Source organism: Miscanthus floridulus, chromosome 10 (assembly GCF_019320115.1).
Source record: "Miscanthus floridulus cultivar M001 chromosome 10, ASM1932011v1, whole genome shotgun sequence".
NCBI classification, from domain to species: Eukaryota; Viridiplantae; Streptophyta; class Magnoliopsida; order Poales; family Poaceae; genus Miscanthus; species Miscanthus floridulus.
The window spans coordinates 121930252-121945760 of NC_089589.1; the positions used below are offsets into that span (position 1 = coordinate 121930252).

The 15509-nt window shown below is 46.7% G+C and overlaps 3 protein-coding genes across 3 annotated transcripts; all 3 read left to right on the forward strand.

Moving 5' to 3' along the window:
• Window positions 1-834: 834 nt before the first annotated feature.
• Window positions 835-3002, forward strand: LOC136485954 (uncharacterized). The gene is made up of 2 exons (XM_066482743.1): window positions 835-1432; window positions 2803-3002. Exons 1-2 carry the CDS (start codon window positions 835-837, stop codon window positions 2874-2876), a joined length of 672 nt encoding a protein of 223 aa, XP_066338840.1. The 3' UTR covers window positions 2877-3002.
• A 2501-nt stretch (window positions 3003-5503) lies between these two features.
• Window positions 5504-10537, forward strand: LOC136487088 (F-box/LRR-repeat protein 4-like). The gene is made up of 8 exons (XM_066484221.1): window positions 5504-5965; window positions 6369-6635; window positions 7046-7452; window positions 7934-8119; window positions 8488-8680; window positions 8831-8907; window positions 9010-9160; window positions 10031-10537. Exons 1-8 carry the CDS (start codon window positions 5627-5629, stop codon window positions 10325-10327), a joined length of 1917 nt encoding a protein of 638 aa, XP_066340318.1. The 5' UTR covers window positions 5504-5626; the 3' UTR covers window positions 10328-10537.
• A 200-nt stretch (window positions 10538-10737) lies between these two features.
• LOC136487089 (uncharacterized) lies at window positions 10738-11891 on the forward strand. Its single transcript, XM_066484222.1, has one exon. The coding sequence runs from the start codon at window positions 11008-11010 to the stop codon at window positions 11722-11724; it is 717 nt and encodes a 238-aa protein (XP_066340319.1). The 5' UTR covers window positions 10738-11007; the 3' UTR covers window positions 11725-11891.
• Window positions 11892-15509: the final 3618 nt, after the last annotated feature.

Genomic DNA, 15509 nt, shown 5'->3' on the forward strand with positions numbered 1-15509 from the left:
AGTCGTCCCCTTCCCCCGTTCTCCACCCGCGACGGAAAGGGGAGCAGGTCTGCTCGCGGTCGCTCGGAATCCCGCGACGAGCAGAGGAGAAGCCCCGCGCGACCGGCGTCGAGCCCTTCGTTTGTCCCAAATCCTCCTCCTCTCCCGTTCGCCGGTCGCCCGCGCCCTCTCTTCCCCGTTCTTCTCCCGCGCCCCTGCTCTCAGCTGCAGCGGCTGGTACGGTGAGGTGGGCTGTAGGACGGTGGCCGGAAGTTGACCTCGATCTACACTTCCACAACCCCGAACCCAAGCAGGTTTGACCACGCACTTCCCCCACCCTCCGCCCCTCGCTGGCCCTCTTATTTTGCCTTCGTTTACCGAGCTAGGGTTAGGGTTGAACGTTGATTTTTACTACAATTTTGGTTTGTAGGTGGGTGATGTAGCAGGCGCTGGATCCAGATCTGTGACCATGGAACCTGATGGCTGCCCCCTTGGTGAGTCTCTCTATTTTCACTATAGGCAAGACAGTTGGACTGAGTTACATGGGGTACTTGGCTAACAATGCAATGTTTTTATGTTTACATTAATGCCAGGATCGAACCTGGCAATGCATTTAGGCTAGTTGTTAAAATCGTTAAGTACACTGCTGTGCTTGAATATGATGGGCTTGTTGAAATTGTTGACCAAGAACATGAGTTGTGGCTAGATAGGAGTGTTGGGTACAGTCTAGCTCAGTTTCATGATAAAATTGCTACGAAGATTATATGGGGACTAAGCCAGACATTGTCAATTTGGGTTTTGGACAGTGATAGTGGCTCTGAATGGAAAATTAGAAGGGATGAGCAATGGCAGAAAATGATAGAGGAGAAATGGGAGGAAAGGATGGCATATATTACTGTTGAGGTTACTACTAAGGATGGATATGAGACAAACAACAGTGGTATTCCTATGTCTGATGTGACCAATGTTGATGCTTCTTATGCTGGAGCTAATTCAGAAGGAATGGCTGATACCTGTACATCTCCAGCACAGGATGGTGATGAGGCAGTTCCAGTAGACTGGGCTACATTGACTATCATCCAAGAGGAAGCTGAGGATGGTGAGGCAAATGCAATAGCTGATGAGGATGTGGTTTATGAGGCAATGGGGTTCCAGGAAGCTCATGAGAAGGCCGAGGAAGCTGCTAGAGAGGAAATTCCTATCCCTACCATCTCTAAGGAACTTGAAAGAGAGATGGAAGATGCTGCAATTACTGTTGATGACACAGCTCCTACTGAGCCTATGGAAGATTGGGATAAGGAATTTCTAGATATGTCAATTGGCATACACTATCCCTATATGGATGACTTTAGGATGGTAGTAAGGCAACATGCCATTGTTAAAGATTTTGAGCTTGGGACAGAGAAGTCTGACAAAAAGAGGTTCAGGGGATTTTGCAAGGCAGCTAGCTGTCCTTGGATTATTAGAGCTAGGACTCAACGTGATAAGAGTGTCAGGGTACATTTTTGAACCAATTATTTTGTTTTGTAAGGCAGCTGGCTGTTCATGCATACTTTTTTTTGTTTGACTTGAGTTGGTTTCTAACATTGTATGTTTTGTTGTGCAGATTCAGATCAACAGTGGTGTCCACAAGTGTCCATCAACTAATAGGGCTGTTACCAACATGGCTTCTATTGGTTGGGTTGCACAGAAAGCTATACCTCTATTGAAGAAAAAACCAAGTATGGGGGCTGCTGCAGTTAAGGAGTTTCTTGATGACAAGTACAAAATTGAGACAAGCTACCAAACTGTGTGGTATGGGAGACAGAGAGCAGCAGACAAACTATTTGGTAAGTGGTCTGATTCTTATGATTGGTTGTACAGATTCAAAGCCGAGGTAGAGTTGAGGTCACCTGGCAGTGTTGTAGAGATAGACATAGTCACAGTTGATGGGAAAGTGCACTTCACTAGATTTTTGTGCCTTCAAGGCTTGCATAGATGGATTCTTATATGGTTGCAGGCCTTACATTAGTATAGATTCCACACATTTAACTGGAGAGTGGAATAGACAAATGCCTGCAGCTTTAGCATTAGATGGGCATAATTGGATATTTCCACTAGCATTTGGTTTTTTTGACACTGAAACCACAGAAAATTGGACATGGTTCATGGAACAGCTAGGTAAAGCAACAGGGCCCCTGCCTAGGTTGGCTGTTTGCACTGATGCATGCAAGGGGCTTGAAGCTGTAGTCAAGCAAGTGTTTCCATGGGCTGAGCAGAGAGTGCTTTAGACATTTGATGGAGAACATGAAGAAGTACTACACTGGAGAGGTTTATGCAAAAAATATGTGGCCTGCAGCAAGAGCCTACTCTCCACACGGGTTCAAGTACTTTTTTGACAAGGTTGTGGCAGCAAGCCTAGGAGTAACAAAGTGGCTAGATGACCATCACAGTTTGTTGTGGGCAAGAAGTAAATTCAGTGCAGACATCAAATGTGATTACATTAACAACAACCTTGCTGAGAGTTGGAATGCTTGGGTGAAGGACTTGAAGGATTTGCCTCCTCACTGCATGGTAGATGGTATAAGGGAGAGGTTAGTGATACTTTTTGCCAAGAGGAGGAGCATCTCCAGGGCCTTATCACCTGGAATACTGCCTGCTGTAATTCACCAACTCAATGCAGCTTCCAAGGGTCTGAGCCACCTAAAGGTCACCAAAGGCTATCCTGAGCAAACTGAAGTGACTGAGATGTATAAGGATGAAGAGGTCAGAAGACATGTTGTTTATTTAACTCAGAGGGCATGTACTTGCAGAGAGTGGCAAGTTACTGGAAAACCCTGTCCACATGCACTAGCAGTCATCACAAGCGTAAGGCAGCCAAACATGGGCAGCTATGTGGACAATTACTACTCTGTTGAGAGGTTCCAAGCTGCTTATAATGAAATAGTAGCAAATATTACAGACAAATCTCAGTGGCCTGAAGTAAACAAGGGATTTCATCTGCATCCTCCAATTGCAAAAAAGAGAGGGCCAGGCAGGCAAAAGAAAAACAGGACCAAACCACCAGCTGAGAGAAGTGGGAAGGCAACCAGACAAGCCTTATGTAAAGGATGTGGTGAACATGGGCACAGGCAAGGTAGCTGGAGGTGTAGCTTGACAGGAACTAAGAAAAGGTAGGAGCAACACATTTTTTCTTTATTATTGTTGTTGCTGTAATGTGCTAAAAATTTCACTTTTTTGCTTGTAGGAAGAGAACTAAGAAGACTAGTGTGAAGCCTGGGAGGAAGAAGAGCAAGACAGGGGACATCCCTGCTCCTAAACAAGCCACTCCTAGGACAAGGCTTGCAGCAGCAAGGGAAGCTACAGTGAGGGCAAGGCTGGAGGCCGAAGAAGCTCAACTCAGAGCTTCAACAGCTATGGAAGCCGCTGAAGCAGCAACAAGGGCAGCCAACAGAGAGCTCCCTGTTGAACTTGTGCCTATAGAGGTTCAGCTAGCAGCTCCAGGAACCCCATCAGGTCCAAGCACCCCATCAGGTCCAAGCACTAGGAGGTATAATCACTAGGATTTTTGCACTGCTTGCTGTTGTAAACATCCCTCACTTTCTATTTTTTTTTCAGGAGATTATTGTTGGGTGCAGCTGAACCTCTTCTAGAAGGAGAGCTATAAGTTGTGGAGGCCGTGCCCAAGAAGATGACTCCAAGGAGGAAGCAGCTGGCCTCCAAGATCAAGAAAACATAAGACAAGCCAAGGCCGTGGAGATGAAAAACAATGACTTTTGTGGATTCCTAGTGTGCATTGTGGCCAGAACCTGTTAAATGGCATTAGTGCTCTATATTTGTCGGCCAGAACCTGATAAATGGCACCTTATGTACTTTTGTTGGTCAGAACTGTTAAATGACCATTGCTTTAGCTATGTGTCGCCTAGAACCTGTTTAATGATTCTATGTATGGCTGTTATGACCAAACTTAGACATCAGTGGTCTCTTTTAGCTAATGTGCTTGCTGTGCATGGTACATTATATATATATATTTGGTACAATTCATGTGTGGCCATGATGATGCTGATTTTTAATGTACAGTGATTGTCGAATTTATGTACTAATATATGTATGCAAATTTGTGACCATGATTAGCATATATCATGTCGAATTTTTACTGTAGACTGCCTCCTGTAGCAAATATATGTAGAGCACGTTGGTTGGCTGGTTGGAGCTAGAGCACGTGGCTTTTTTTTTTTTGAGCATGGTGGCTGGTTAGAGCTGGCTGTCCTAACAGTCTAAGGGGCATGGATGTCTTTTTCCCCGGCCGATTCACCGTGGCATGATGACCTGTACTACCACGAGTCCAAAATAGGCAAATCTTTAGCACCAGAGCAATTCAGATGGCAAATCTATAATTCATATTCTAAAGCTGGCAAGTTAGTAGGAGTCAACCGTAAGGGTGGCAAATATTTAAATATCCCCAGTCGTTGGTGTTGACGATGAAGAAGCCCGTCACAGTGCGGATGTTGCCCCAAGGTTCCATTTTTAAGTAGTCGTGGCCGTGCAAGACCCTTCTCTTTCCGATGAAAGGCGGCAGTGGTGCTGGTAGAAGACGGAACGAGAGGAAAAAGAGGAGAGGAAGAGGGAGGAGAGGAAATATGACCTTTTTACCTTAACACATCGACCCATATAAAGGGAATGTAGTTTTCTTAATCTGCTAGAGTACCCCTCCCATTTAGTCTGCAATATCTTTTATACCCCGTTTGGACGTCAGTATTAAAGGTTGTAATTTAGAATGGGAAATGGCAGACCCAAATTCAAGTGTTTGGATGGTCAGGAAGTTGCTATCCAGAAACATTCTCCATTCTCACGTGGTATTTAGCCCAACGAGCACACCTCCATGGCGATTCTGATTAGAGATCCTCTGTATTCGCTGAAAATCACGTACACTTGATTCTCATCTCCTCAACACACGACCCGCCTAGTCCTCAACGCATCGGAGCTGCTCGTCGCATCCTACTTCTCTGTACCTGATCTGCACGTACGCCACACTGCCGTCGTGATTGGAAGGAGAATGACATGAGGCTAGGTCATGGGCATGTACGCATCTACAGACTACAACTCCTCGTCTTCCTCTAGAATTCTGGATTGCAGAGATATAATTTATCCAGACAACATTTGGGAATGAATTATATCTCGACTGTTTTTGCAATTTCTCGTGCCATCCAAACCATAGCATTGGATTTAATCCTCATTTCAATTCCCACTCAGTTTTGGTATTGGACCCATGCATTTCAATTCCGTAGCCCTGAATATTGACATCAAACATGATTGAGTTTTTGAATCCGGTGAAACTACCTATGCCAAAAAAATTTTATATTAATGATGAAGTACGTAATTTGTTTGAGATGCTAGTACTTACTTCACTCGTGCTTTGGGGGACTTTACCGCACAAGCACCCACCCTGCAAGTACTTTACCGCGCGAGCACGCTTCTCTTCCCTTCCCGCGCAGCTCTTGCGCTCCGCCCCCTCCAATTCGTCGAAACCCCACACCCGATCCTCCCTCCCACCGCTTCCATATCCAATTCCAATTTCCATTCTAATCCAATATTCCCATATTCCCGCACGGCCACGCCTGATCTCCGGCCAAATCCTCCCCGCCCGCGCCCCCGCCCTCCACCGGCGATGCGGGGCGCCGACCTCATCAACGCGGCGCTCCCGGACGAGCTCCTCGACGACGTGATCCGCCGCGTCGGGGCCGGCGGGGGCGGGGCCAAGCGCGACCTCGACGCCTGCGCGCTCGTCTGCCGCCGCTGGCGCCGCCTGGAGCGAGCCTCCCGCCGCTCCGCGAGGCTCGCCGCGTCCGGGGACCGCGCCGACGAGGTGCTGCGCCTCGTCGCCGAGCGCTTCACGGCGCTCGCCGAGGTGTCGGTGGACGAGCGCCTCACCGCCGCCTCCGGATCCGGATCCGCCACCAGGCCTTACCGCTCGGGAATGGAACGCGGCCCGTACCGCGCGGGAATGGTACGCCTCGCCTCGCCTCGCCTCCCCTTCCCTTGATCCGAGTGCTGGGATCCGTACGCTTGACGAAAATGTCGCGTCTTGTGTCGGCGTCCTATTTTGGGAGAAACATGGCGAATGTAGAGGTCCTGTCGAGGAATTGGTGGCACCAACTCCCCTAAGAAAACTAGGATTTCGTCTGCTGTGGAACTTCTAGTGCCTAAATCGCTAGAATTTTCCTTCCTTGGCTGCTGAGAAATTGCCAGAAATGCTAGACTGTGAACAACTTTGCTGCATAACACTGAGACATAACAACACAATTTAGTGTCAGTCTTCTAGTCCAATTTGTTAGGTTTCTTGAGAAACTCTTTCTTGAAGCTATTTAGCTCCCTTGTTACTATGCACTCAGTACATGTCTTGAACGCAGATTCATATGCCTAATCAGATCCGGCGCCGGAGGAGGCTGCCTCTCGCATCGAATCTTACTCTTAAAATATCCCCATTCCCATTGGACCAGCCAGTTGGTGATCAAGGGTCTGAGCGCAGCTGTTTGACTGATGTTGGCTTGGGTCATCTCGCAAGGGGTTGCAGAGGGCTTGAGAAATTGAGTCTGGTATGGTGCTCTGCCATATCCTCGACAGGCTTGGTGAGGATAGCTGAGAATTGCAAGAAATTGACTTCTTTGGATCTCCAGGTAATTCCGGATTGTCTATTCTTCAGCTTATGCATTGCTATTGACTTCATGAACTTCACATATCTGTTTGGTTTTCCACCTTGGAGACTTGAAACACTAGTTCTGTGAACAAAAGATTAATATTTATTGTAGAGTATCCATGTAATGTTGTACCTGCAATAAAACAACATATGTCTGTAAAAAGTTTGATTGAGGTTTTTGGTCCTGGTGAAGCAATAAATATTGTTTTTCCCTTATGTATAGGAGTTGAAAGTAAAGAATTTATATGCATGGCAGAGTTGCAAACTGATAAGAACGTCATTTTGTCTAGTTCCACACACATTTTCCATGGTCGCAATCCATATAGTTCCTCTTTCGTAGACCCGATACATATTTATGGATAAAGCATGAAGACAAATCTTAAAATGCAGGCATGCTTTATTGGAAATCCAGGACTTATTGCTATTGGGGAAGGATGCAAGCTGCTTAGGAAATTAAACTTGCGATTTGTTGAAGGCACCACAGATGAAGGCTTGATTGGATTAGTAAAGAACTGTGGGCAATCGCTGGTCTCACTTGCTGTTGCAAATTGTCAATGGTTGACTGATGCATCTTTACATGCTGTTGGATCCCACTGCCCTAACTTAGAAATTCTATCAGTGGAATCAGATCGTGTTCAAAGTGTGGGAATAATATCTATTGCTAAAGGATGCCGACAGTTAAAAACTTTGAAGCTACAATGTATTGGTGCTGGGGATGACGCCCTAGATGCTGTTGGTTCATTTTGTCCGCTTTTAGAAATCTTGTCACTCAACAACTTTGAAGGGTTTACAGACAGGTACTCAGTTTAGTTGCACTATCGACCTGAAGTCCCAGTTTTGTTTTATATATGCTGGGTTTTCCTCTATCAATTTTGTTGGACCTTTTGCTCTAGGCTAAAGAAATTGCTTTATTTTTCCTTAAAATTTCCCATCTTGGCTTACCTTAAAAATAATGAAATATATTAATAGGTAAACATGTTTGAAGGTTTTCTGAAATATATTGGTAGGGCTTATGAACCCCATTATTTACATAAGAGCGAAGAAAAAAAAAAGAATTTCGAGAAGAATGGAAATGAGAACAATGAGAACCATGATATGCAGTATGTACTATGTAGAACTGATGTAAACCAACTAGGATGCCGATTTGTTCTCATTGAATCATGTTTTCTTCTGCAACTGAAGGTGCTGATCATCCATTAATATCCTTGCTTGCACCTTGTGCTTCAGTTATTTTCTGAGTTTTCTAAATGATTAGCTGACCAACTTTTGCAATTTCAGGAGCCTTACTTCAATTGCGAAAGGGTGCAAAAATCTCACTGATCTTGTTCTCAATGAGTGCCATTTACTAACTGATAGAAGCCTTGAATTTGTAGCTCGTAGCTGCAAAAAGTTAGCACGTTTGAAGATCAGTGGTTGTCAGAACATGGAATCTGTTGCACTGGAGCACATTGGGCGATGGTGTCCGTAAGTTTCCTTGGTGATAACATGCTATATTGAAATTCCTTGCTTCAGTTAGCACTCCTAGACATTTATTCTCCTTTTTATTAACAGTTCTTTAATGTCAACTTGATGTGCTGTAGTTCAAGTAAATTAAACATAATTTTGGAGAGAAGGGACAGGCTAAAGAATATGTTAGGAAATGAACCCATTAATAAGCACAGTTTGGCTGTATATTAAATTTGAAACAGCATATAGGCTATCATAATCTTTGACTGATGGTCAATGTAAATTGTTGCACTTCTACAATTCTTTTCCTGTTTAGGTGCATTTTTAGCTATATTGATAACTTCTGTTGCAACAACAGTATATGATTTGTGGTCCTATGCAAACAGGGGCCTTTTGGAGCTCTCTCTAATTTTCTGCCCCAGGATCCAAAACAGTGCATTTCTGGAGATTGGTAGAGGCTGCTCCCTTCTCAGGACTCTTTATTTGGTTGACTGTTCAAGAATAAGTGATAGTGCCTTGTCCCACATAGCTCAAGGCTGCAAGAACTTAACAGAACTTTCTATTCGGCATGGTTATGAGGTACTTGTTTTCCATTGGTTTACTGGAAGCCTAGCATGCATGGAGATGGATAGCTGCATTTCCCTTGCAGTCTATATTTGGTTGTGTTCAGTTTGGAACTTTAAATGATTTTTTATGTTTGTATTCATAGCTTATGCATTTGGTATGCAGGTAGGAGACAAAGCATTGATGTCTATTGCTGAGAATTGTAAATCACTTAGAGAGTTAACGCTCCAGTTTTGTGAGAGGTAAATATAATGTATGATGTGATGTGCCTTATTTAACTTGGTATTCCAATCTGTATTGCCCTCTTTATTTTGAATTGTGAATCTTCAAGTTATTTTTTTCAGGGTATCTGATGCAGGGCTGTCTGCAATCGCGGAAAACTGCCCTCTGCATAAGTTAAACTTGTGCGGGTGCCAGCTAATCACTGATAGCGGGTTGACTGCAATTGCCAGAGGATGCCCTGATCTAGTCTTCCTAGATATAAGTGTTCTTCGGGTATGTATTTCAATATGATGCTGCATTCCTTATTTGAAAACTGTCCAAAATTTGAGTAAACAGAAAAATCCTCACTGCTTCACTTTACTTTGAGTACATTTTCTATCCTGAGATAGGATAAACATTTTTGTATTTTGAGTAAGAAAGCTACCTCCATTTTGCCTCGAAGAAGAACACTTGAAGCACATTTCACAGCACTAGAAAAGGTTGAACCCACATGTTTTATATCTAGGCTCTGGTATGCAGTAAGGCATACATATAGTAATTTGGCTATATTCTATAGGGAATCAATAAGTTCAATTGATATATGTAAATAACGAATGTGAAGATTTCGGGAACACAAAAGGATTTTTATCCCTGTCATAATACGATAAGAGTTGATAAAGCTGTGCAAATACAAAGTTTGGCAGCAAATGAATTCTTAATACCATCTTGCATGCAACGGATCAGCAACCTAGTCAGTAAGTCTAGGTGTTTAAAACTGGCTACCTGAAACCTGTCACTTTAAAAGAACCAGCCCCACCTTGTGATAGATTTCTGTATTCTTCATCAAAGAGGGTAGAAGGTAATGGAATTATCTTTGATTCTGCTGTTAGCTTCATAAACAGTTCTCTGCTGTCCATCCATAAGGAAACATGCTTTTATTTGCTCTGTATAAATCATAGTCACAAAGTTCCCAAGTCGATGGGGGTCAAGGAACGTGGTACTCTACTTGCGAGAGGTTTTACATGGCGGGGTTAAAAAAAAAAACCTTGTCTACCCGGGTCGGGGATGGCATTCGATCCTGTTTTCTGTGACTATGGTATAAATAACAAGCGGGGCATGCTAGTTCCTTTGTCTGATGACTTCTCATCTTGCTTCAACATACAGATCATAAGTGACATAGCGCTTGCTGAGATAGGTGATGGTTGCCCTAAGCTCAAAGAAATCGCGCTCTCCCACTGCCCAGAAGTCACCAATGTCGGTCTGGAGCACCTTGTCAGAGGGTGCCTGCAGCTGGAGTCCTGCCAGATGGTCTACTGCCGGCGAATCACCAGCTCTGGGGTAGCAACCATCGTCTCGGGCTGCACCAGGCTGAAGAAGCTCCTCGTGGAGGAGTGGAAGGTGAGCGAGAGGACCCGGCGGAGAGCGGGACCTGTCTTGTCGTTCCTCTGCACCGGGCTTTAGGTTCAGAAGAAGGGAAATAAATCTGTGCAGTATCAACTCCTTTGTTACCCAGAAAGCTTTTGGCATGGTTTCTTTTTTCTTCTTTTTTCTTTGGATAAACAAAGCTTCTATTGTGTTGTTGCTGTGCTGTGTACCATAGCATCATTACCTCAAAAGTGCTGTATGAACTATTTATTTACTCACAAGTGTTGCACAGAACAAAATGTTGTACCAACTGTTGTATCAAAAGTGATGACCAAATAAAGATCATTTGAATAAACTGGCAAGAGCTTCATCAAAAGCCTGGTAGGATCTTCTCCAAAACTACAAGCATTTTGACCAGACAGGATGCTTGCCTTATTCCAGTGGCCAAGGAAATACCTTGCTGCTTCTGTTAGCCTGTTTCTGATCACTCTTGGAATAGCTTTGGCCTGCAATATTCCGAACGGGTTGCCGTCTATGGCATTGGCATCTGGAATCACTTGCTGTCTTTCACTGCCCAAAGACATTTTCATCATCAGGTAAAACCAAACGAGACGTCTCTTGCAGCTGCAAGGAACGCATGGATTCTTTGCTGCTTCGCCCCTACGCTGTCGGCGACTTTGTTGACGCCCATGTCGAGGCATCTATAAAGTGTACGTCCTCCATCTCGGCGTCAAGTAGAATCGTCAGCAGGTACAATACAATACAAGCACGCGGCGATGGCGAAAGGTGGCAGTGGCGGCGGCGGCGACGTCGAGCCAGCGACAAGCGTGGCCGGCAGCATGTGCGACCGGTTCTTGACGTTCCTGGCCAAGAACCTGTCTGTGAGAAGGATGAAGAGCATCGCCGAGGGCCCAAGGAACAACGGCGCCGGCGCCGGCCACCCTCCGCCGACGAAGGGAGGAGATGACGGTGGCGTGGAAGAAGACGAGTTCGCCATTCCCATCGAGAGGGCCGAGTTCGACTTCCAGTTGAGCGGCCATGACGATGGAGGGCACAGCAGCGTCGTCGCGACGACCATCCTGGAAGAGAGCGCCGCGACGACGACGACGAGGGATGTTCCTGATGAGCAGAAGGACGGAGCTGCTGCTGCTGCCGACGGCACGGCAGCGCCAGCGGTGCCGGCGGTGGAGGAGACGAAGGTGAGGAGGACGGTGACGATCAAGGAGGACCGTCCTGCACAGGAGGCCGGCGGCAGCGGCGGTGCCTCGTCGACGGCGACGGTGGAGAGGAAGAAGTCGCTGTTCAGGAAGCGGCAGGCGTCGTCGGTCGCGGGAGGGGAGGAGCAGGGCGGCGGCCGCGTGCCGAAGCGGAGCGGGCTCCGGCCGCGGATGCCGCAGGTGCCGAGGGTGCCGTCCAACATCAACGAGCGGTCCTCCACCTTCATCGAGGAGCGCAAGAAGAGCTTCGGCGGCAAGCCGGCGCCGGAGAAGTGAACGGACGACTACGTACGTACTGCCGGAGCACCGCAGCCGTTGCCGGTGCAATGCTGCCGCACCATATGTCCATATGTGAGTGTGCAGTGTACGTACGATTCGTGTGTATGGGTTTGATGTATTGTGATTGCTCGCTAATCGTGTCCAAGGATGGTCTCGATCTTAACCAAACTGTGTACGGGTTTACAACTTTAGATCAATTGGCTCGACCCAAAATTTACTAAAATGAATTAGAACATCAAGCCACCGAGTAACTCCAAGAGATTCATAAAATTCACTTGCTACTGAACTTGACTTTATATCAATTTAACAAAACAAAGAGAGCTCAATGTATCAAGTTCTTGCTTGTAGGGAGTTGAGATTCATAAAATTCACTTTCTAATAGACTATTGACTTTATATCAAGTTAACAAAACAAAGAGAGCTCAATCTATCAAGTTCTTAGCTTTTGTTAGGGCGTTCTTTTTTAAAGAACTCAGAGGAGTTTGGGGAAGCACCGAGCCCTAGCTTGTCCGCGGTGTTGTACGTGTTAATTGTGTGGAAGAGCTCCACACATGGCCTTTACATATATATACCAGTGCTCTACCTCTAGATTGGATCAGCCAAGGATGTTTGTTACAAGAGATCATATATATCTAAACAATACCGCGTGGCTTTGTTTGCACAACATAATCAGTGTAATACGCCGAATGATCGAATTGCACACTGAAATCTACGGTAGTCATGTTGTACTCGTCCGTGTGGTGACCCCTTTGGTACTCTAACCCACTTGCACCGAAAAAGATGGATCTAAAATGCTTTGTAGTCTATAGCTCCCAGATCTTTTCTATGAATCCATAGTTTGTCTACAAATTGTTTTCGTTGTCATAAGCTTCAATTTGGACACCGTAGTTTTGGTTGGCACTCCTCTCATCTTGTTTTCTTGTGCGGAATGGACAATCTTAATTAGTTCTGACTAATTAGTAGTTGAAAGTATAAGTAAACAAGCCTTCTCAATCGGTTATACTCCTACAGATCTGGTCACCCCAAACGCCTCTATCACCATTGATTTTAGTAAAATCGGCAGTGATAGTTATCACAGCGAGTTCGTAATAGGAACCGGCAGCGGCAATCCATCGTCACAGCTGATTTGCACCACCAACTGTCGGTGATGATGTGCTCCTCATCACTGTCGGCTCAACGTATGAACCAGCGGTGAAGACACTTTTCACCGCCGACTTGTTGTATGATATGGTGGTTATAACCATGCTGCAGCACAATAAAATTCATAACTTCTTCAAATAAAATCAGATGAAAACAAACTTTATATACTCGACAAGATTTATAACTTTGTAGTTGATGATTTTTTCATTTTAAACCATTTATGGTCCTAGAATTCTGTTTGAAGCGCTCAAATTTTGAAATTCAATTTTTTGAATTGTACAAATGACCTTAGATGGAAAAACAACCAAAAGCAACGATTCGATGTACAACTTTACAGTTGACAACATTTTCATTAGAAATAATTTATGGTCTCAAATTTGTATCTGAAGTTCTAAAATGTTAAAATTCAAAATTTTCAAACGACTCCAGATGGAAAATCGACCAAAATCAGAGTTGTAGATCTTGATGAGACCTGCAACTTTGTACTTGATGCTTTTTTCATTTAAAATCATTTGAGATCCCAAAAGTATGGATAATGTCAGTGCAAAAAGTGACCAATAAGTGAATATTTGTAGTTTTGCCGTACGTTGTGATCGAATGTGGCCTAGCACTCAATGACACAGGATTTATACTGGTTCAGGCAACGTGCCCTACGTCTAGTTTCGGTTGGTCGGTGACTTTATTCCTGAGCCCAGGTGCTTGAAGTTTGCTGTGGGGTTACAAACAAGTGGGAATAAGAAGGGGGTATTAAAGGTCCGGTCGGACTCTGAACCGAAGGGCCGAGAGTGACAGGAGTTCTAACGTGCGCTAAGTATTGGAGCGGGTGCTCTGCGTAGCTTTAGAGTTCTAGAGCTATTCAGATCCTAGAATCGGCCAGAGAGAGTCTGAATCACCGTCCCAGTTGGGAGAGAGCGCATCCCCTTTTATAGGTGAAGGGGATGGCCTTACAAGTTAGAGAGAAAGAGAGAGAGTGTGTACGTGTGCTATCTAGTCTTGTTGCTCACGCCATCAGGTACGAGACGATTGTCGGCGCCCACAATACTGTTCACTACCAGACGTGTCTGGCAGGTTTTACCATGTTCACCTGTTATGGTAAATGTTAGCGCCTACAATACTGTAAGACAAATTGTCGATGCCCACAACACTGTTTAGGTTCTGACACGCTTGAAAGGATGCATAGTACCCGTCTGGCATGGCCTGGCGGTACTGCCCTGTAGGTATGTAGGGTACGGTCCTCGGTATTGCGGTTGACTCGAGCGCCTTACCTTATCTGCTCCGCCTGATCCTTGGGTCCTCACCGAGCGGGCGTCCCCGGTCGACCATTCCTAGTCGGTTCCTACCGTGTCGGTCGGGGAAGAGCTGTAAGCAGAGGTTCGGCGTATTCCCGGTCGGAAAAGGTGGTCGGAGTCGGACTATGTCCCCTCCTTGGCCAGGTCTTCCGGTCAGGGACTGGATCGTTCTCTAGGCCGGTCATCACGTAACCGGCCCGGCCCAGGAAGTGTGCATTTTTGCTACGCCGTCCTGCTGGGCCGAGTTTTTGCAGGGAAGCGGGTCCATTGGGGACCCTGGGTTTATGAACCCGACAGGAGCCCCCGAACCCTTTTGGGACTTCTATGAAGTCATAAAGGGGCTGTTTATACTCATTTTACGAGCACACCTAGTGGGTGTGAGATTGTGGGTCACCGTCGGACGAGACGGAGCGCGAACCCAAGCGTCGGGCGTGGCCAAGGGGTCGGGCGAGGCGGAGTCGCCAACCTAGGCATCGGACGCGGCCGAGGGGTCGGACGAGGTGGAGCGCCTACCCGAAGTGTCGGGTTCCAACCTAGGTGTTGGGCGCGACCGAGGGGTCGAGCGAGGCGGAGTTGCCAACCTAGGCGTCAGATGCGGCCGAGGGGTCGGACGAGGAGGAGCGCCTACCCGAAGTGTCGGGTGCCAACCCAGGCGTCGGGCGCGCTCGAGGGGGTCAGGCGAGGCGGAGTTGCCAACCCAGGCGTCGGACGCGGCCGAGGGGTCGGACGAGGTGGAGCGCCTACCTGAAGTGTTGGGTGCCAACCCAGGTGTCGGGCGTGACCGAGGGGTCGGGCGAGGCAGAGTCGCCAACCTAGGTGTCGGACGCGGCCAAGGGATCGGACGAGGCAGAGTCACCAATGCCAAAGTGTTGGGTGCCAACCTAGGCGTCGGGCACGACCGAGGGGTCGGTCTAGCTTCATGCGTTACCCTGTCCACGGTTTCCGCAACCAGAGGAGTTGAACTAACGTCGCTTGCCTCGATGGCCCGAGTGACACGCTCGGTGAGCTCAATAACGGGTACGTTCGAGTGGAATCCGGGTCCATTGTTCGTAACGGGGTTGGCATAGCCCTCATGTGGCATTCCACTGCTCCTTAACCCGCCTCTCGGTAGATGCCCAAGCCGTTCCGGAGACCGACTCAGGTAGCCCGCTGGCCTCCCCTCGATGGAGATTCTATGAGCATAGCTCGAGGTCAGGATCGAATGTGAAGATCGAGATGACCCTATCCGCTTCGGAGTAGATTGGGCGAGGGCCGCTGGGGCTCATCTGCATTTTCTCCCCTAGCTCTGTTTGACGCGAGGCACCCTCGAGCCCTTCATGGGCTAGCCTTGGAACCCCGGTCGGTCGTCGCTCAT

What these genes read in the sequence shown, in the direction of transcription:
- LOC136485954 (XM_066482743.1), top strand. Translation starts at nt 835, where the DNA reads ATGATAGAGGAGAAATGGGAGGAAAGGATGGCATATATTACTGTTGAG. An exon ending in TTGCAAGGCAGCTAGCTGTC is followed by an intron (nt 1,433 to 2,802) that starts CTTGGATTATTA and finishes AAACCCTGTCCA; the next exon opens with CATGCACTAGCAGTCATCAC.
- LOC136487088 (XM_066484221.1), top strand. Translation starts at nt 5,627, where the DNA reads ATGCGGGGCGCCGACCTCATCAACGCGGCGCTCCCGGACGAGCTCCTC. An exon ending in TGACTTCTTTGGATCTCCAG is followed by an intron (nt 6,636 to 7,045) that starts GTAATTCCGGAT and finishes CTTAAAATGCAG; the next exon opens with GCATGCTTTATTGGAAATCC. An exon ending in ACGCTCCAGTTTTGTGAGAG is followed by an intron (nt 8,908 to 9,009) that starts GTAAATATAATG and finishes TATTTTTTTCAG; the next exon opens with GGTATCTGATGCAGGGCTGT.
- LOC136487089 (XM_066484222.1), top strand. Translation starts at nt 11,008, where the DNA reads ATGGCGAAAGGTGGCAGTGGCGGCGGCGGCGACGTCGAGCCAGCGACA.